The sequence below is a fragment of the Clarias gariepinus genome, chromosome 9, assembly GCF_024256425.1.
Source record: "Clarias gariepinus isolate MV-2021 ecotype Netherlands chromosome 9, CGAR_prim_01v2, whole genome shotgun sequence".
Classification (NCBI taxonomy): domain Eukaryota; kingdom Metazoa; phylum Chordata; class Actinopteri; order Siluriformes; family Clariidae; genus Clarias; species Clarias gariepinus.
The window spans coordinates 36461365-36482875 of NC_071108.1; the positions used below are offsets into that span (position 1 = coordinate 36461365).

Genomic DNA, 21511 nt, shown 5'->3' on the forward strand with positions numbered 1-21511 from the left:
AACAGCAGAATCACTGGGAAGAAAACAGACACAGCGAACGGGGGAGTGGTTTTAGAACGTAAAGCTTCTTTATTGCAGAAATAACGTCAAGAAAAATGCTTTATCAACGTTGTACATTGTTGTTGAACCAGCAATACCTGGAGAGATAAAAAGGCAAAGGATGAAAATGTTGCAGCAATGAAAGTCATGATTGAAGTCAAAATGATTATGAACAGTTATCACCATTAAAATGTCATCCAATCTTCATTTTCTATTTCATTTTGTAAAAATCTAGAAAAAGGAGGTCCTTAAGATGTTTTTGGATAATGCCAAGGTTTTTGATTAGAACTTAGAACCAAGTGTAACTGTCTTAGCGATCTAAGAACCCATAACCACCCAATTCTCTTATAAGAAACCAGTGAAGAACCAGTTTCTTCCATGGGTTCTAGTATAAATCATGGTTCCACTTCTACTTCTAATAACTGAACGAACTTTACGTTAAGTCAGAATAAATTCCAGCAATAATAATTTCAAAGTGGTGGCCCATTTCCATGGGTGCCAATACTTTTGGGAAAACATCATGGGCTACAGTGACCTATAAAGAGTGCTGTCTTGTAGGTGGAGGTTAATAAAGTGTCTCCTGTGAGTGTATTACAACAGTGCTATGGTGTACGTGGTAACTCCAGTAGTTGCTTGATGTCTATTTTGGGTTTAGTGGCCTTCAGAGGGATGAAGGGGTTCATAGCGACACCGCAGTGCTGGAACATTTTTCGTCTAACAATAGAGGACGAAACCCAACCCAAGGACGTAGACAGAGCCGGTACAGAGGGATATTTCTGTCTCGCCCATCACAGAACGAAGGGAAGACTGGAGCAGACGTCTGGGATGATGTGGGATTAACACGCCGCCTGATCTGCAGCACGACGGATTAACCCCGTCTGTACCTCGGCCTCGGGGACCGATCATAAATAATAAAGAGCCTGGCCAGATGGCTCCTGATGCTCGGCTTAAAATTTTAAAAAAGAGGACTCCCTCAGATATGTGAGGGTAGCTCAGTGCTTAATTTGTTGGACTGCTGATCGCTGGGTCCTTGGGTTGAGCCCCAGCACCACTGAGCAGCTACAGTTGGGCCCTTGAGCAAGGTCTCTCACCCTCTACTGCTCAGATACAATCGGGCATCAACCTGGCAACCTGACCCCTTAAGAGACTGACAGATTAATGAAGGATATCTCATTGGATTCACTGCTGACTGTGATGAGGCACATACCTGCTAAAAAAAAAACTTAAACTTAAATAAAAAGGAGTGTTCACTGAAGCGGCAGGGCTCAAACTTGATTAAACTAACACCCTCGAAGGATGAAGAATCCATGCTTCCCTAGCAGGATTCTGCTTATGACCTGAGTCTTAATTAGTCTTAGGTAAGATGTTGAGAACTTTGAGAATTAGAACAAAAAACTTATTCAGGGTTCTAAGAAGAACCTTACTGTATGTTTCAGAAAGAAATAAAAAAGTGTTAATCCTGTGATTATTCAACAATTTCATAACGAACCACTGAAGAACCCTTCTACAGAGCATTAAAGACTAAATGGAAAATTCATACTCAGCAGTAATTTTGGATTTTATACAGTACACTTATCCGGTTAAAAGACACTCATACGTTTTTTATAAAGAGGTTCCTCAGTTGGTTCTTTAGGGATTCAGTGGATAATTAAAAATTCTTGGGTTACAGAAATTGGTTATTCTGTACATGGAAGAAGTAAAGCACTTTGTTGTAAAGTTTTACAGGTTCTTCTGTTGTTTATCTGGAGAAACTTTTAATCCTTTGTTGCCTACAAAAAGGCCTTTATGAGGCTAGGAACCCTAAATCATGCAAATGATGAACCCATGTAAAGTTCTAGATATTAAGATGAAAATAATGGGCAATCATTTGAAGTGTGTACTGTAAGATTTTAATGCAGTTTATCCAAGGGTTCTTTAGGAGGTTCTTGATAAAGAAATCAAATCCATGTTGTAGTTTACCACCTACAGCCTTTAAAGGTTCCACCAGTGGGACAAATGAAGAACCCTTGTTTTAATAACCTATAAACTATATAAAAATGTGTCCTTGAAGGTACAGCAGTGATTCTTGAGATCTAAAAAGTGGAGAATGCTTTTGGATTTGATCTAAGACAAGTAAAGGCTGAGATTTATTTAGAGAGTGTGTTCATTTTAAAAGTAGCAGATGATTCTGAGGTTCATGTCAGTGTTAGAGAAGAAGAAGTGACAGAGACACGTTTAGGTCTTCATCGCTGACAGCTCAAGTCTAGTTTTTTTTTTTACGGCTCCTGTCTTTTCACTTGACAGAGATTCACCACAATGCTGTGATTAATGAGCTCTCACACCTCGACATGGAAAATGACATATGGTGGAGAAGAAAAGTCCATGAGCACTGTTTTATTTCACCACTGATCATAGAGTAATTTATGGTATGATTCTTAGAGCATTTTACTGACTGAGAATCCAGATCACGAATATAGAAAAAGATGTAGGATGTGAAAAAGCGATGAGCTTCCAGGAGCAGTTCGGCTTATCAAGGTTGAACCCAGTTGAACTCTGGGGGCGGAGTCAGACAGTAGCATAATTAAATGCATTAGTTTTATGCTGCACAACTATTAAATGATGTAAGGCTGAACACTGTCCTTACAAAAGTAAATGAGAAAACAGTAAATGAAAAGGCAAAAAAACGAGCTTAGAGAACACGGGGCGGCACTAAATGTTTACATTATTAGAGATATAAATAGTTTTAATAGTTCAGTTTTGAGATCATGACACTTTAGAAAAATCTTCACTTCCTGTCCTGCAGTGAATTAAGACATCAGTGAATCATTTTTTTTTATTTTATATTTGATAAAGCTTGATTTTTATATGATGTACAGGTGTGTAAAAAGTTTCAACTAAATTTTTTAAGGCTAAAGTTATCTACACCCTATATAGGGCATTACATTTGGGCAGTATGGTTATTTACATCAGCTGTCTAAAGTGTACTACATGGGGGATAGGATTATAGTTTTTGAGCCCTAGCGCTTATATAGTGCACTAAATAGGGAATGGGAGTAGCTATGGACTATACTGTAAATTGCACTACAAGGGGAATGAGATTATCTACATTATGTAGTGCACTCCATAGAGGATAGGATTGAAGCGTTTGTGTCCTGGAGCCTACAGGATATAGTGCACTACATAGGGGTTAGGATTATAGTTTCTGTGCCCTGGATCCAAAATACTGTACTGTAGTGCACTACATAGGGAATGGGAGTACCTAGTGTACAGTATGGACCATAAAGTGCGCTACATAGGGAATGAGATTATCTACACTATGCAGTGCACTACATAGGAATAGGATCAAAGCTTTAGTACCCTGGAGCCTACAGGATATTGTGCACTACACAGGGGATAGGATTATAGGTTCTGTGCCCTGGAGCCTATATACTGTAGTGCACTACACAGAGGATATAATTATAGTTTCTGTGCCCTGGAGCCTATATTGCACTAAATAGGGGATAGGAGTATCGGTTTTATGCCCTGGAAATGAGAGTACCTATGGACTATAAAGTATGCTACATACGTAGGGAATGAGATTATCTACACTCTATGTACTGTAGTGCACCAGATAGAGGATAGGATTCAAACTTCTTTGTGCTAAAGCCTATATAGTGAACTCCTTATGGTATAAGATTAAATACACCCTATAAAGTTCACTGTATACGGAATGAAATTACTTGTGCTTTACATAGGGAATTAAATAATCTGTGCACTGTGAAGCACGCTTTGTAAGGAAATTAAATTACCCACACCCTAGAAAGTTCCCCACGTAGGATATAATCGTATTAAACTCTACAAAGTGCACTGTGTATGCAGTAGGGCACAGTGGGTGGACCGGGTGTATAAGCACAGAAGCTATAAAGCACAGTACCTAGGGATAGACTTACTGTAGCTACCCTCTGTCAAGTTCACTAAACTGGGTATAAAATTAACTATGCAATATAGAGTGCACTACATAGGGAGTACAAAGTACGAAGTGCACTACGTAACGCATTAAAGTATGTACACACTCTAAATTTACCGCAGGGCTAAGATTGTCAACACTTTATAAGGTGCACTGCATAGGGGTAGAATTACAGGGGGTAATGGGGGTAATGGGGGTGGAATAATCCAGACTGAGTGGGTGAATTAAAATCACAGCGTGTAGTGCACTGTATGTTCATTTGGGATGAAGCCAGCTCTCTCTCTCTCTCTCTCTCTCTCTCACACACACACACACACACCATCCCTCCATCCTGCGCGCACGGCTCTGGAGCGGAGTTGTGCCAGTGCGCGGCGGTGTGTGTATGTGTGTGTATGCGTGTGCGTGTGTGTGAGACGCAGCTCCGTTCCTCGCGCTTTTAATTCCTAATCACAGTCATTGTTTACTAACATCAGCCGCTACAATTGTTTCATTTCTGTTTCTTTGTTTCCGAAAGCTCTTTGATCTGAGAGAGAGAAAGAGAGAGCGCGCGCGTGAGGGAGCGCGTGAAAGAGAGCGAGAGAGAGAGTGGAGCGCGCGCGCGGGTGATGTCGCGGCTCGGCATGTCGGGGCTCGCGTGCGGCGCATCCCGGGATACACTCCTTCATCATCCTCCTCTTTCTGCTCTTCATCATCCCTCTCTTCCTCTTAAACAGGAATAAACATCTCGGTATATAAACAGGACAGAAAGAGAAAACTTTGCGGATTTATTGCACCCCGGATCCTGATGATGATGATGATGATGATGGTGTTCTGGGTGATGAAGGGTCCGCGCGCGCTGGAGGCTGCTCGGGATTTGTAACATTTATTTTCGGTTCTTTTGGGGATTTAAACAGATTGTCGTTGGTCTCGGGTTCGGCTCGCGCTTCCATCATGCGTCTGTATCTGTGGGGCTTCCTGCTCCTGTTAGGTGAGTCAACTTTATCACACACACACACACACACACACACACACCACCTTCTAACAACACTCACTGCTCCTCACGCAGACACCTGAGTCTGTGTGTGTGTGTGTGTGTGTGTGTGTGTGTTGGGGAGTGTTTTTAGATCTTGGTGGCAACTAAATATCCTCACAAGGAAGGAGAGAAGAGAAAGGAGAGATGCGGAGAGGAAGGTGAGCGTGGAGAGGAATACGGGCAAAGGGAAATGGAAAGAGGAAGGAAGCGGAGATGAGGAAGAGAATCTGGAGGAAGAGAAAAAAGAAAGAGTCGAGGAGAGTACAGTAAGCAGAGAGGAGGACACTGAGGAGAGGAGGAAGAGGATGGGGAGGAAGATGAGAAGAGGAAGATGATGGGGAGAAGGATGAGGAGAGGAGAGGAGGATGAAGGGGGAGGAAGATGAGGAGAGGAAGATGGCGGGGGGGAGGATGAGGAGAAAAAGATGAGACAAGTAAATAAGGATGAGGAAAGGAGAGGAAGATGAAGATAGGGGAGGAAGATGAAGGGGAGGAAGACGAGGAGAGGAAGATGAAGATGGGGAGGAAGATGACGGGAGAAGGATGAGGAGAGGAAGATGAGGAGAAGGGAGGAAGATGAGAAAAGTAATAAAGAATGAGGAAAGGAGAGGAGGATGGGGAAAGTTAAGGAGGATGAGGAGAGAAGAGGAAGATGAGGAGGGTGGAGGAAGATGAGAATGAGGAGAGAAAGATGAGAAGAATAAAGGACGATGAGGGGAGGAGGAAGAGGAAGATGAGGAGGGGGGGAGGGGGTTAGAAGAATGAAGGAGGATAAGGAGAGGAAGATGAGGAGTATCTGACAGGTTTTGACCTTGTGAGGAAGCGTCTGCGTTTAGTTTCTGCGGTAAAGGTCAAGGTTAAGGTGCAGAGTGTTAATGAGTGTGTTAATGAGTGTGTTAATGAGTGTGTTAATGAGTGTGTTAATGGGCAGGACAGTTAAAGGTCCTCAGCAGGACAGAGTGTGTAGGGACTGAGTACGAGTGTCACAGTGTTACTCTCAAAGTCCAAAAAGTTAAACCACAGCACACAACCTGAATATAGAAGAGTGTGTGTGTGTGTGTGTGTGTGTGTGTGTGTGTGTGCGCGTGTGTGTGTGTGTGTGTTTGATGCAGAGATGTTCTGACTGAGCGCAACTGTGATCAAGGTCACCCTGCATAACGCATTCATATAATCCATGCAGTGTAGAGTTAACACTAAGAGATTGGAATAAACACTAATGGTACAGAATTAGCACTAATAGTGTAGAATAAATACTAACAATCTAACAGAGTAGAAGTAATACTTATAATGAAGAATTAACACTAATGGTGTAGTATTTATAGTCATGGTATTAGATTGACCTGTAGTGTGAAGTTAATACATTGGAGTTAACTGTTAACACATAATTAACACCTCAAGTGTTTAAACTACGGTGAAAAATGAACACCGGCAGTGTGACATCAACTGTTGTAAAATGAACACCTTCCATGGTGTAGAATGTCGACTCAATTTCTACCTTGTCGAACACTTTACAGCATGGAAATGATGCTAGTGTTGATTCAGGGTGTTTGATTAAACAGAAAAAAATGAACATTAGCAGCAGTGTTGATTCAAGGCGGATATGTTGGCAGATGTGTTATAAACTCAACACTTTAGATGTTAAATTTGTTAGAGTTAAATGTACAATTATTACCCCAATACCATAAGAGCTGACCCGGTGTTCAACTCCACAACATGAGAGGTTACAGGAATATATTATGTGTTAATTCAACACTGAATTAGGTAAAAGTGACAATGGTGGAGGACTTCTGTGAACACTTGATAACTTCACCGATATTAACTCTGCACTGTCGGTGTTCAGTGTAACTCAACAGTGTGACTGATTAGTCTTAATTCAACACTGCATTTATTCCACATGTAGTAATAAAGTAGTTTATTATGATTAATTCACTAATCACCTTCTTATGCTGAATTGAACCCCTGAAGTGGTCGTGTGAACTCCAGCAGTGTCAGTGTTCATTCAACACTGTAGAGGTTTGCTGGAGGGAACTGAACACCGCCGGACTGAATGTGAGGGGTTCAGTGAAGCCCGTACTGTTACAGACAGGGGAACACTCCAACACTCACCCGTACCTGAAGAGTAGTAGAGGCAGTTATAACAGTTATAACACTGTGTGTGTGTGTGTGTGTGTGCGTGTGCAGTGCAGTGCAGTCTGTAATGAAAATAAAACATGAAAAAAAAGAAACGGAAAAGAATGAGTGTACAGGAACTGAAGATGGTCACCGAGAGAGAAACGTAATGACGGCAGAGCAAAAGAGACCTTTCTCTACCTGTCTCTCTCTTTGTCCTCTCTGTCCCACTCTCATTCCTTTTGTCTGTTTCTTTCTGTGACTGTCACTCTATCTTTTTCCTCTCTCTCTCTCTCTCTCTCTCTCTCTCGGTTGTTTATATCACGACCTGTCTCTGTTTCTCCGATTTATTGTCCAAGTCTGTCTCTCTTTCTTTCCATCTCACACTTTGTCATTTTTGTCTCTCTCTCTCTCTCTCTCTCTCTCTCTTACTTTCTCACTTTATTTTCCTTTTAAGGACATTGAAGTATCTCTTTTACTAACGTCTCCGGGTTTAGGGTGAGGAAGACTTAGTATAATGTCCTCATTATCCCTCCTTCTTTTCTTTATTCTTTCCCTTCTTTCTTTTTGAGAACCAATAATGATACAGTATCTATTATAAATGTCTCAGTTATTCCATCATCCGGCCGTCTCACTGTCTGCCCATCCGTTTGTCTGTCTGTCTGTTTGTCTGTCTGTCTGTCTGACATTAATAAGCAGTCATGAAATGAAAAACAGAGACGCTCTGTCTATTGGTTTCTCTCTCTCTCTCTCTCTCTCTCTCTCTCTCTCTCTCTCCCTGCTATCACTCTTCCTGTATACAGAAAAAATGCAGAAAATGCAGTATGTTTTGTAATACACTCATCTGTCTTTCCATCTGTCTCTCTCTCTCATTCTCTGTCCATCTGTCTTTCTTTCTCCTCCCCTATGATGTCTGTATCTGTTCTCAGACTTTTTCATCGTTTCATTCGAGCGTGTCGTTATCCAGATCTATTCCCCCCATCATTATATATTTATTTTATGACCTGTAGGTGTCACTAGTGTCTCGTTTCCGCTCCTCACGTCTCCATGACCTAGAACTAAAACAATTTAAGTTTGAAGACGAGTTTTAAGAGTTTGGCCAAAAGTAAAACACACACTGTTTTACCTCTTACACACACACACTGAGATGTTTAGCACTGTTCAGAACTATAAAGCAATATAATAATAGAATAGGCCACGCCTCCTATAGGAGTGACATCATTATGTAAATGTAAGAAAAAAAAGGCGTGGACTTTTTCTTGTAAGTCTTAGTAAAAGGGGTGTGGCTTTCCTATCTGTTAAAAGGAGGCGTGGCTTTTGTGTCACTATGTAAAGAGGAGGCGTGGGATTTCTGTGTGTCAATCGTACTTAAGGAGGTGTGGTCTTTCTATCTGTCAGTAACAGTGAAGGAGGCGTGGCCTTCCCATATACAGCACCTTTATAGTGTAACAGTGTGAACGTGCACTGGGTTACTGGAGTGTGTGTATTGAAGGTGTGTAAGGAGTGTGTATATTAAGTGTGTGCATGGTGTGTTTATGGAATTTGTGTATGTGAAGTGAGTGTGTGTGTGTGTGTGTGTATAGTGTGTGTGTGTGTGTGTGTATGGTGAGTGTGTGTGTGTGTGTATAAAGTATGTGTATGGTGAGTGTATGTTTTGTGTGTGTGTGTGTGTGTGTGTGTATAAAGTGTGTGTATAGTGAGTGTATAGTATGTGTGTGTGTGTGTGTGTGTGTGTAACCTTTGGACTTCATTCTCGGGAAGAGTCCCAGTTTGACTTGAACACCCATCGTATAATATTTTCTCCTTCGGTAGTGTATTGATATGAGCTGTTTAGAATTGTAAGGTGTTCGTTATCTTTTGCATCTTTCTTAGCATTAATTTGTATTATTATAAATCAATAGTTAATATTTGCTCCGTTGGTTTACATTAAGTTTGGTGGTTAAATAATCAGAGTGTATCGTTGGTTATCACACACTGATCTGCCTGATTACACAACGTTAACTTAACTGGCTAACGTGAGATGATGTAAGTAATTATAACTAGTGTTATGTAATCTAGTGACACAGTGAGGTGAGGTCGACACTCTCCTAATTCCGAGTCAGGACTTACCCGTTTCCCCTGGTGTGTGTGTATGTGTGTGTATGTGTGTGTGTGTAGACTGGTGCTGTATTATTCCTAATGATGTCACACTGAGCAGTAGAATGAGAGCCCCCTGTGAGACTGTACAGTGTACTGTATATACACAGAGTTATAAATGACCTGCGCTTTATTCTGTAGTGTGTATGATGTTAATAACTGCAGTGTTGTGTAAAGTTAGCTGTGTGATGTTTTCCTGCGGAAACACGACCCATGGAACAGAACCAGTTCAATACAGAACAAGTGGTTTAGATTCCAATTATGGGACGAATCTGTGTTTTACTTTCCCACCTTTTTCTGTTTCCTTTTTCTTTTTCTCATAATTACTCTTATTAATGTCTCTCCGATTCTTTTTTTTTTTTTTATGGATTGTTATTTTCTTTTTTTCTCATATAAACATTTACTCTAAAAAAAACTATCTTTGCTTCTTCTCTTCTCCACTCGTTTGCTCTTTTCTCTCTCCTTTCTCGTTTATCTACTTTGCTTATTTCTTTTTCCTTTTTTTTCATCTCCTTGTCTTTCCTTATCTACCTTCTTTGCTTTTCCTCCTTTCTTTATCTGTTCTCTTCTCGAATTTTCTACATTTTCCCTCCCCCCTCTTCTCTTCTCTTCTCTTCTCTTCTCTTCTCTTCTCTTCTTTTCTCTTCCTGACTTTAATCACTTTATCTCTCTCTCCTCTTTCTCCCCATAGACGACCTGTCCATCTCCGTGTCCTCCTCGTCCTCCTCCTCATCCCCCTCTCCGGACTTCGTGGACTGCGTGCGGGCGAGCGAGGTGTGTAACCTGAGTCCTCAGTGCAGCTCTCGTTATCGCATCATGAGACAGTGCCTGGTGGGAAAGGACTGGAACTCCATGTTGGCCAATAAGGAGTGCCAGGCGGCGCTGGAGGTCCTGCAGGAGACGCCGCTGGTGGAGTGCCGCTGTAAGCGAGGGATGAAGAGGGAGCTGCAGTGCCTGCAGAACTACTGGAGCATCCACATGGGCCTCAGTGAGGGTACGCGCCAGCTCGCTCGCTCGCTAACTTCCCGCTGAAGAGGAACTTTTTCCTCTTTTTCTTTTCTTTTCGCTCTAATTACGCTCTGTCTCCTTTCATTGCTGTTTTTTTTTGTTCTTGCGCCCCTCAGCTTCAGGAGCTGTGAGTCTGAGGGACTGAGCTTGTTAAATGATTTCCAGCTGTGAGCGTCTTTATGAATTCTTACCTCATTAGTGTGAGATGAATCTTTTTTTTTTGGCGTAAAATTGATGAACGAAACAAAACAAACATGTTTCCTCTGTAGCTCGTGTTTGAACTTTATTTCAGGGGAAATGAGCTAATGCCTGAGCGAAGTCCCCGGATGATGTCATTGACCGAATCATTGTGATCATTTGCATATTAATACATGTTAATGTACGGTACAGAGCACAGGAATGTGTGTGTGCAGATAAACAGACAACAGTGATTAGTGATTATTTATCTAAAATAATAAGGATCAGTGATTATGATTATTAGTGGCATGGTGGCGTAGTGGTTAGAACCCGTGCTTGGTGGGTTTCCTCTGGGTTCTCTGGTTTCCTCCCACAGTCCAGAGACATGCAGATTAGGCTCACTGGCATTTCCCAAATTCAATTCAAATGGGGATTAAACTGACCTCCGCAGATCATAGTTGGACTACAGAGGTTCTTAGATGGATGAATGGATTATGATTACAGTGGAACCTCGGATACCGAGCATAATTCATTCCGGAAGCGGGCTCGTATTCCAAATCACTAAATCAAAGCACATTTACCCATAAGAAATAATAGAAATTAAAATAATTCGTTCCACAGCCCCAAAAAATAAATACATAAAAATAATTAACACAAAATATAAAGTAAAAATACTGTGTGTGTTTTTCTCTCTCCTGCGCTGCTGAGTGTGTGTTGTGTGTGCGTGCGCGCGATTTGACACTGTGCCGGTTGTGTGTGAATGAAGCACCACCTCTCTGTTTTACACACACACACACACACACACACACACGGATGTTGATTATACCAGTAAGAGACGAGCACTAAGACCCAGCAGGGGAGATGAATACTCGCAGCGCAAGAAAGAGAAAAAACGTTTGATTTGACGCTTGGCATCAAATCAAGAAGCGCATGCATGATACTCGGTGCTCGTAAACCAAGACAATGCTCGTTTTCCAAGTCAAAATTTATAAAAAAAATCTTTGCTCGTCTTGCGGAACACTCGTAAACCGAGTTACTCGTAATCCGATGTTTCACTGTGTTTGTCATTAGGAAATATGATGATCTGTGATTAGTTGGCTAGAATATAGATACTCGTTATAAGTGATTATTATCTAGAATAACAGTCAGGGGTGATTAGTCATTCAGAATTAGGCTGAGCAGTGATAAGTCTTTGGGCAAATTGTGATCAGTGATTGAGCATTGAGGAAAAGGTGATTATGATTCGGTATGATTATTGGTCATTAGGAATTGTGATCAGTGATTAGTCACCTACAATAAGTGTGATCTTTAGTTAACTAGAATAATTGTGATTAGTCACTTAAAAAAAACACAGTTAGTCACCTATGATAATCGAGTCATTATTATCTGGAATAACGTTGAGTGATGACTACTCATCTGGAACTATGCCTGGCAGTGATGTGAACCTCGTGATCAGTCATCGGTCATTGACGTAAAGGTGATTAGTGATTAATGGTTACAGGTTATTGTCAGCTAGTCCAGTCACATGATCCTCATTAGTTTGGACAGTTGTGAATCCAGGTCAGTTGTTTTTGAGATTCTCCCCAGTAATGCGTCTCACACTGAGTGTGTGTGTGTGTGTGTGTGCGCAGTGGAGTTGCCGAGCGCAGGGTTGTGTATTTCCATGCCCCGTGGTTACGGGTGTAATTCCTTACTGCAGTGTGTTCAGCGTCTGATTGATTGACCTGGTTTTTGCAGCTTTAGACATCACCCTGACTCTCACGTACACGATGCCGTCAGTGTTCATAAACACACAGCGCTACTGAGTGTAGATTAAATGTGTATTTTTGGTGTATCAGGTTTTACTGATACCATTTTTTTTAATGCTTAATGAGAGCAGAGCGAATCTCAGGCGTGCCCGAATACCTCACGGATTTACACACTGATCACTGAGCAACAAAGCAATTCATCCTAGTCACGACTGAAACGGTTCACTGATTCACACACTGACAAAAGAACAAAAGACGAGTGAAGCTGATCGAAAGATTCAGTGATTGGTTGTCTTTTTGACTCCCCGAACAGTACAGGAGTGAATCTCGACTGAACTAGGTGCTGATTCATCTCCTGACTCCTTCAGCCCCAAACGAATCACAGACTCACCATCCATTATGCATGATGCACATCGTCTGCCTTTCTCAGTTTAATTAAACGCACAGTTTTAATAAAGTTTGATTTGATATTTAGGGAACGTGTCTGATCCCTGCGTCTCCTCGCTGGAGCTGATCCTCACGCATCACCAGTACGCAGTCTAGATTCACTGACTCAGTAAACACTCGTTCACTAATTGTGTCTCTCATTGTGATAATTATTAATGGATTCATTCATATTTTTTTGGAGGTCATAACAAACCGTGCTGTAATTATGACAGCAAGGTCAGGGAACTCCAGGGCTTTCCTGGGTGCACAAGCCACACTCGTTTATTATTTCAGTTTATATACAGTATAACTCTTCATTGGTCTCTCAATCTATTCATCTCAATCTGTTCATATCATCTACATTTGCATCAACATCTCATCCATCCATCATGGACCTTTTCATCCATCCATCCATCCATCATAGACCATTTCATCCATCCATCCATCCATCCATCCATCCATCCATCATAGACCATTTCATACATCTATCCATCCATCCATCATTGACCTTTTCATCCATCCATCCATCCATCCATCCATCCATCATGGACCTTTTCATCCATCCATCTATCCATCCATCATGGACCATTTCATCCATCCATCCATCCATCCATCCATCCATCATGGACCTTTTCATCCATCCATCTATCCATCCATCATGGACCATTTCATCCATCCATCCATCCATCTATCCATCATGGACCTTTTCATCCATTCATCCATCCATCCATCATGGACCTTTTCATCCATCCATCCATCCATCCATTTAACCATTTTGCCATGATAGATTGTTCCATTCATGATTCATTCATTCATCCATCTATTAAACCATAATATATTTTTTTCATTAATTCATCCATCCATCATAGAACTTTTCATCCATCCATTCATCCATACTAATACACACTTTTTGTAAGTCGCTCTGGATAAAAGCGTAATTATGTCAGCGGTGTCAGAGAACCCCAGGGCTTTCCTGGGTGCACAAGCCACACTCGTTTATTATTTTATTTTATATACAGTATAACTCTTCATTGGTTTCTCAATCTGTTTATATCATCTACATTTGCATCAACATCTCATCCATCCATCATGGACCTTTTTATCCATCCATCCATCCATCATAGACCTTTTCATCCATCCATCCATCCATCATGGACCTTTTCATCCATCCATCCATCCATCTATCCATCATGGACCTTTTCATCCATCCATCCATCATGGATTTTTTCATCCATCCATCCATCCATCCATCCATCCATTTAACCATTTTGCCATGATAGATTGTTCCAATCATGATTCATTCATTCATCCATCTATTAAACCATAATATATATTTTTATTTATTCATCCATCCAACATAGAACTTTTCATCCATCCATTCATCCATACAAATACGCACTTTTTGTAAGTCGCTCTGGATAAAAGCGTCTGCCAAATGCCTAAATGTTAATGTAAATGTAAAAATACATTTAATCATGATAGATTGTTTCATCCATCCATCCATCCATCCATCCAACCATACATCCATCTATCCAGTCATGGGTCCATCAATATATTCACCCTTTAATCCCCAAATGTTTAAAACACATTTGTCATTTATTGCCTCCCTGTATGCGTTTATCTGTCCATTCCTCTATCCATTCATGCATCTACCCTCTAATCTCATATCCATCTCATTCTATCCCTCTTTCAGTCTGCTCATCCATTAACACACACCTGCCCTTTTATCCGTGAATACCGCCTGGTAATCGAGCCAGCACAGCCTCTGTGTGTGTGTGTGTGTGTGTGTGTGTGTGTGTTTACTTGCATTTCATTCCAGCTGAATTTGTACTATTCTCTTTTGGCATCATAACATTAGTCCAAATCCTTGACACAGAATAATTGCTTTCTCCAGTGAATGAGCTCAAGAGCATAGACACTCCCTCTCTCTCTCTCTCTTTCTCTCTCACACACACACACACACACACAGAAAAAATAGAGTTATTAAAATCTTTAGGACATTTAACTCTCCTCATCCACCCGCCCGTCTCAGTGATCCATTCATCTGTCCGTATTTCCTTCAATTTATTATGTAACCTCCATCCATCCGTTCATCCATCCGCCCATCCATACACATACATACATACTGTACATATCTTTCCCTCATCTGTGCATGTACCTTCGAGCATGTGCAGTATTTTCAGTGTCTCTTATATCCATCTATCTGTTCTCTCAATACATTTACTGACCTGTCTCTCTATCAGTGCACTCCTCCACCCTCGTACCCCCTCAGTCTAGCCATCGGTACATTTATCTATTAATTCATGTATAATAAACATTACAGAGTGGACCTGAAGTGCATGGTGTGACTGCTTGCTTTTTCCATGCGCAAACACGCACACACACACACGCACACACAAACACACACACACACACACACACACACACACACACTTGTCTTTGTCTGGTCCTGGAGTGTTTGTGCAGAACCCCGGTGTAATGAATTGAGCTGCAGTGAACCAGGGTTTACTTAACATGAAGTAAATGGAGTTTGGCATGAAGGTCCTTCTGCCATCTGCTCAGAGATAAACGCTGTGTGAACGAGGGAACATGCTCGGAAAAAAACACACGCTTCAGGAAAAAGAGGGAGACAGATGGACAGGTGAAAGGATGGAAAGAAAAGAGAAATAAGGTCCATTTATCTACCCATACAGTATAACCATCCAGTACTTATCTATTCACCTCATCCATCCATCCATCCATCCATCCATCCATCCTCCACATAATCATATAAGCATCTAATCCCATTTATTCCACCCATCCATTCATATAACCATAAAACATTCCAGTACCCATCTCTTTACCACATCCATCCATCCATTCATCCACCCATCTAACCATCCAATACCCAATTCATCCATTCTTCCATAAATCCATGTAACCATCCAGTACCCATCTACCTAACCATCCATCCATCCATCCATCCATCCATCCAACAATCCAATCAAGTACCCAATTATTCACTCCATTTATCCATCTATTCAAAATCTAGCCAGCCACTTCTTACCCATCTGTCTATCCCCATTGATCCATCCATCCATCCATCAGTCCATCCATCCAACCGTTATTTTATTCATACATCCACCCATAGACTTTCTATCTATCTATCTATCTATCTATCTATCTATCTATCTATCTATCTATCTATCTATCTATCTATCTTAACACATTTTTAATCCTTCATTTACAGGTTCATTTGTTCACACAGACATGCCACTTGTCTGCCTCGTTCCTATTCAAGTCCAAATATCGTTTAACTGCCTAGTGTCTTGCATCATTCTGGTTCCCATGGCTACACGTCTCCGTGTGACTGATAAATATGTTTTTCACACTTATTGAAATGAAATGGCTGTATTCCCGAGTTCTCCACTGCTGACTCGGGTTTTCATCAGCTAAAAAGTAAAGCTAAAACGTTAGCACCACTGCAATGTGGTTAGGTATGAGCATGTGTGAAAGCACTACAGTGTGAAAGGTCAACACTATATTAAGTTTCTCCTCCAGTTCACACTGTGGTGAGAGAGTCAGTGACTGCCCATTTCTGCTGTTAGTATCTTCAGATCTTCATGCTCTTGATGTTGAAGGCTAATCAGTTAACCACAGGGTTGTGCTCTCATGCATTTAACTCACCCATGTTGACTTCCCCTTTATATCAGCTTGTGTTTGACATCAGAGTGTGACATTCTCAGTAAAGACTTTGTTCAGGCTTCTGGTTGGCCAACATGTACAGTATATCGGTGACTGCGGGGAAAAAATCTTCTGAAAAATTCCTGAAATTGTGTGGACTAGACAAGGAGTGGCGTTACTGGTATTACATACCGTGCAGTGATTTTCATAAAGCTTTTGTGACAGTGTTCATTGTCACTAAATATAATATAAAATAGGTGTAGCCCTCTTGAGATAATGAAAAATATGTCTATCTTACTAGATGTAAAGTAAAATATCTCACTAGATTTAGTGTAAAGTAGGTCTAACATAATAGATTTAATGTTTCAGGATTCAAGTTACTGTATCCAACCCCCCCCCCACCCGCCCCTATGTACTATCAAATTCTTTCTTTGCTGTGCCCCATGAATGCCACAAAACACAACATAAATATCGGAATAGGAATGAGTGGATAAGAAATATATATGTATATATTAAACACAGTTTTAACTAGTTGTAGTGTAAAATAGGTATAGCTCACTAGATGTAGTGTAAAATATCATCATAGGTGATGATGGCACTGGTGAGGTTGGCTGCCATCACAACTGCTCCGACCTCTTTTTCCTCGTTTTGTGTTTTTAGTCAACTTTTAGTAACCTTAAACCATCAAATCCTTCACCATTGAGTACATTACGTATGATAGAGATACTCGTATTTCTATTGGTATACAATATACTCACAACTTGACGTATTTAATCCTGGATCGAAAATGGCAAAATGGTCAGATGACATCAACGTGTTTACAAAAGCAGATGTGGGATTCATCAGGAAACTAGCAGATGATACCATGCAAAAAACAACCATCTAAACGTTTCCCAATCAAAACCGAGTGCGAATAAAAACATTGACGACGCTCTGAGTCATACAATGTGAGGGAGGTGAAGCAGCGCTACAGAAAAAAACTAAAGTCACAGCTCCAACGGAGTGACTCTAAGAGCCTGTGGCAGGGACTAAGGACATCATGTGATTAAAAAGAACCAACATCAGGTATAACTGATCAGCTGAATACCTTCTAAGCTTGCTTTGAGGCTGCAGCTAACGATGCAAATGCTAAAGCTGATGGCCACAGACAAAAAGAGAATGCCAACACCGGCATGATGTGAAAAGAGCTTTTAGGAGAGTGAACACCAGGAAAGCATCAGGATCAGACAGCATCTTAGGTCGAATCCTCCTGGAACCCCTTACTTCTGTAGGGAAGAGTGGCTGGTCAGAGACTTTATTATCTTTTCACTACCTGACACACGGGATCCATTACCGCCCGAATCGCTCAACAGATGATGCCATCTCTTACCTCCTTCATACATCACTCATTTACATGGACACTAGAAAGGGGAATTATGTTTAAATGCTCTTTGTCAACTACAGTTCAGTGTTTAACACTATAATTCCGTCCACACTCACCATCAAGCTAGAGCACCTGACACTCATCCCATCTCAATTTCCTACCTGGCAGACCACAGGACCACAGGCAGGAAAGATGGGTGTGACATGTCTCAGAAATGTCTCAGCCTCCCTCACCCTCAGCACTGGAGCCCCCCAGGGTTGTGTTCTGAGCCCTCTGCTGTACTAATTGAACACATATGACTGCGTGGCCACGACCAACTCCACCACCATCATCAAGTTTGCTGGCGACACTATTGTGGTGGGGCTGATCCATGACAACAATAAGATGGCCTACATAGAGAAGATTAGAAACCAGGAGAACGGTGCCAGAGGAACATATTCCTCCTTAATGTCCGCAAGACAAAGGAGCTGTTAGAGGACTTCAGTATGATCTAGGAGAGGAACTACTAGGCCCCTGTAATTAACAAGAGCCCAGTGGACAGCTTCAGATACCTCTGTGTTCACAGCACGCAGGACCTCTCATGGTCCTGTCACACCAACACCACGGTAAAACTCTACCACCTCCGACTCTTGAGAGATTTTAGACTGCCCTCTAGGGTGCTTCCGAACATTTACTCCTGCACCATAGAGAGCATCTTTACAGGAAACATGGCAAACTGGTTTAAACCGTGCCATGCAGGACAGACGAGCTCTACAGATGGTGGTGTAATCAGCTGAGCGCATTATCTGTACCAAGCTCCCTGACCTGAACCCAATCTACAGGAAGCCGTGCTGGACTAAGGCCAGGAACGTCATGAAGGACCTCAGCCACCCCAACAATGGACTGTTCTGTCTTATGTGCTTTTGCTCACCGAAGGCCAACACAGAGAGTCTAAAGAGAAGCTTCTTCGCGCAGGCTATACGGACTCTCAACCAGAACGCTACAAAGGGATCAACTGATTGGACTTGCTGTTTCCTTCACACATGTGGTGTTGCATTTGGTGTTGGAGCACACCAAAAAATACCCCCCCTAATTTTTGGTTCTGTTTCCATGTAAATGAGGACTGCTATTGCACTATTGCACTTCCATGATGAACAATACCACTGCTGCTCATCATTTCATTTCACACTCCATGCTCACCCATACTGCTGCTGCTTGCACACTGCACACATTGCACATTCCATATACTTTATACAGTTTATATGTTTTATATTTTTACATATTTTTATTTCATAGTTATACATATTTTAGTTTATTGTAACAAAATTCCTATATCTTGTATATTTTATACTTCCATTTCTTTTCTGTAGTGTGAAACCGGCCCGGCCCAGACGGGTCAGGTGTGCTGTATAAGGTGTGTTAAAGCAGTCGTGTAGTGTAAAGCACATCTTTCTCACTCCGTTTAGTCTAAAACAGTCATCAGTCACTAGCTGTAGTGCATCGTTGGTTCTGGTGGCTGTTCTGATTTGTTTTTATTTCTTGCTTTTATTGTCTTCGATGATGTGGGAAGGTGAGGATGATGAATTCCTGGAGGAGGCACAACTATATAAAAAGAAAGAAAGAAAAAATACACCAGTTGACGTTTTTCCTTTCGTTCCCTTTCTTCTCGACGAGGACACTCAGCCCTCTCCTGACTTTAACGCTAAACCTGACGGGCAACATCTTTCAGCCACGTCCTGTTATTACCGCCATGACCAATGGGTGCAGTCAGAGTGTGTAACCTCACTCATCCACTCTCATAACGACACCATGGCCAACGGGGGGGACAGCCAAAAAAAGAGGAGGAAAAATGTGCTCCCCATCCTCCGCTCAGTCGGTAAATCACTGCACTGCATCCAGGACACTTTCCAAATGCACTAGTCAGGTGGGCGGGCGACACACGATCTCACACACTCCGAGTATGTTCTCAGTGAGAGAGTGTGTGTAGAAGTATGAAATATGACGACAGATCTGCCTGTGAATCTTTTTTAATGATTTCTATTACTGTAAGTGCAGACAGAGGGAGCGCAGGATAGACGAGGCACCAGGGGGTCATGTATAAACAGCCTGTGCGTTTGAGACGTAGCCCTGCAGTGCTGTAGGTGGAGTGTAAAACACATGTTTTGCTCGCTGTCCATAGTGTAGATACAGTTTCTTTTTAAATACAGATCACTATTACCAATACATCTTGGGGGAAAAAGTAAAATGTACACCTAGCCCCCTTAGTGTAGTTTATAAAAAGATCTAGCTTCCTTTTATAATGTACTGTATGATGACATCTAGATCCCTCGGTGTAGTGTATAAAGTGATCTAGCTACTTTGTATAGTGTATAATGAGCCGACTTGATGTAGTGTACAATGAAATCTAGCTCACTTGGTGTAGTGTATGATGAGATCTAGCTGACTTTATGTAGTGTACAATAACATCTAGCTCACTTGGTGTAGTGTATGATGAGATCTAGCTGACTTGATGTAGTGTATTATGAGCTCTAGCTGACTTGATGTAGTGTATAATGAGATCAAGCTCACTTGGTTTAGTGTACGATGAGCTCTAGCTCACTTGATGTAGTTTATGATGAGATCTAGCTCACGTGGTGTAGTGTACAATGAGATCTAGCTCACTTGGTGTAGTGTTGGATGAGATCTAGCTGGCTTTATGTAGTGTACAATGAGATCTAGCTCACTTGGTGTAGTGTATGATGAGATCTAGCTGACTTGATGTAGTGTATTATAAGTTCTAGCTGACTTGATGTACCATCAGATTAGATTAGATTCCATTAGACACCATTAGATTCAAGTGAGATCTATCTCACTTAAAGTAGTGTATAATGAGATCTAGCTCACTTGGTGTAGTGTACGATGAGCTCTAGCTCACTTGGTGTAGTGTATAATGAGATCTAGCTCACTTGGAGTAGCGTATAATGAGATCTAGCTTACTTGGTGTAGTGTATAATGAGCTCTAGCTCACTTGGTGTAGTGTACGATGAGCTCTAGCTCACTTGGTGTAGTGTATAATGAGATCTAGCTCACTTGGAGTAGTGTATAATGAGATCTAGCTTACTTGGTGTAGTGTACGATGAGCTCTAGCTCACTTGGTGTAGTGTATAATGAGATCTAGCTCACTTGGTGTAGTGTATGATGAGCTCTAGCTCACTTGAAGTAGTGTATAATGAGATCTAGCTCACCTGATGTAGTGTATAATGAGATCTAGCTCACTTGGTGTAGTGTACGATGAGCTCTAGCTCACTTGGTGTAGTGTATAATGAGATCTAGCTCACTTGGTGTAGTGTATAATGAGATCTAGCTCACTTGGAGTAGCGTATAATGAGATCTAGCTCACTTGGTGTAGTGTATAATGAGATCTAGCTCACTTGGTGTAGTGTATAATGAGATCTATCTCACTTGAAGTAGTGTATAATGAGATCTAGCTCACTTGGTGTAGTGTACGATGAGCTCTAGCTCACTTGGTGTAGTGTATAATGAGATCTAGCTCACTTGGAGTAGCGTATAATGAGATCTAGCTTACTTGGTGTAGTGTATAATGAGCTCTAGCTCACTTGGTGTAGTGTACGATGAGCTCTAGCTCACTTGGTGTAGTGTATAATGAGATCTAGCTCACTTGGAGTAGTGTATAATGAGATCTAGCTTACTTGGTGTAGTGTACGATGAGCTCTAGCTCACTTGGTGTAGTGTATAATGAGATCTAGCTCACTTGGTGTAGTGTATGATGAGCTCTAGCTCACTTGAAGTAGTGTATAATGAGATCTAGCTCACTTGGTGTAGTGTATGATGAGCTCTAGCTCACTTGAAGTAGTGTATAATGAGATCTAGCTCACCGGATGTAGTGTATAATGAGATCTAGCTCACTTGGTGTAGTGTACGATGAGC

At 41.5% G+C, this 21511-nt stretch overlaps 1 protein-coding gene across 1 annotated transcript in view; it reads left to right on the forward strand.

Annotated features, from left to right (window-relative positions):
• The first annotated feature begins 4306 nt into the window (after positions 1-4306).
• gfra2a (GDNF family receptor alpha 2a) overlaps positions 4307-21511 on the forward strand; it is a 72750-nt gene continuing 55545 nt past the window's right edge. The window contains exons 1-2 of the mRNA XM_053503975.1: positions 4307-4931; positions 9912-10214. Of these exons, the coding sequence (XP_053359950.1) occupies positions 4895-4931; positions 9912-10214 (340 nt within the window). The 5' untranslated portion in view covers positions 4307-4894. The remainder of the gene's footprint in view (positions 4932-9911; positions 10215-21511) is intronic.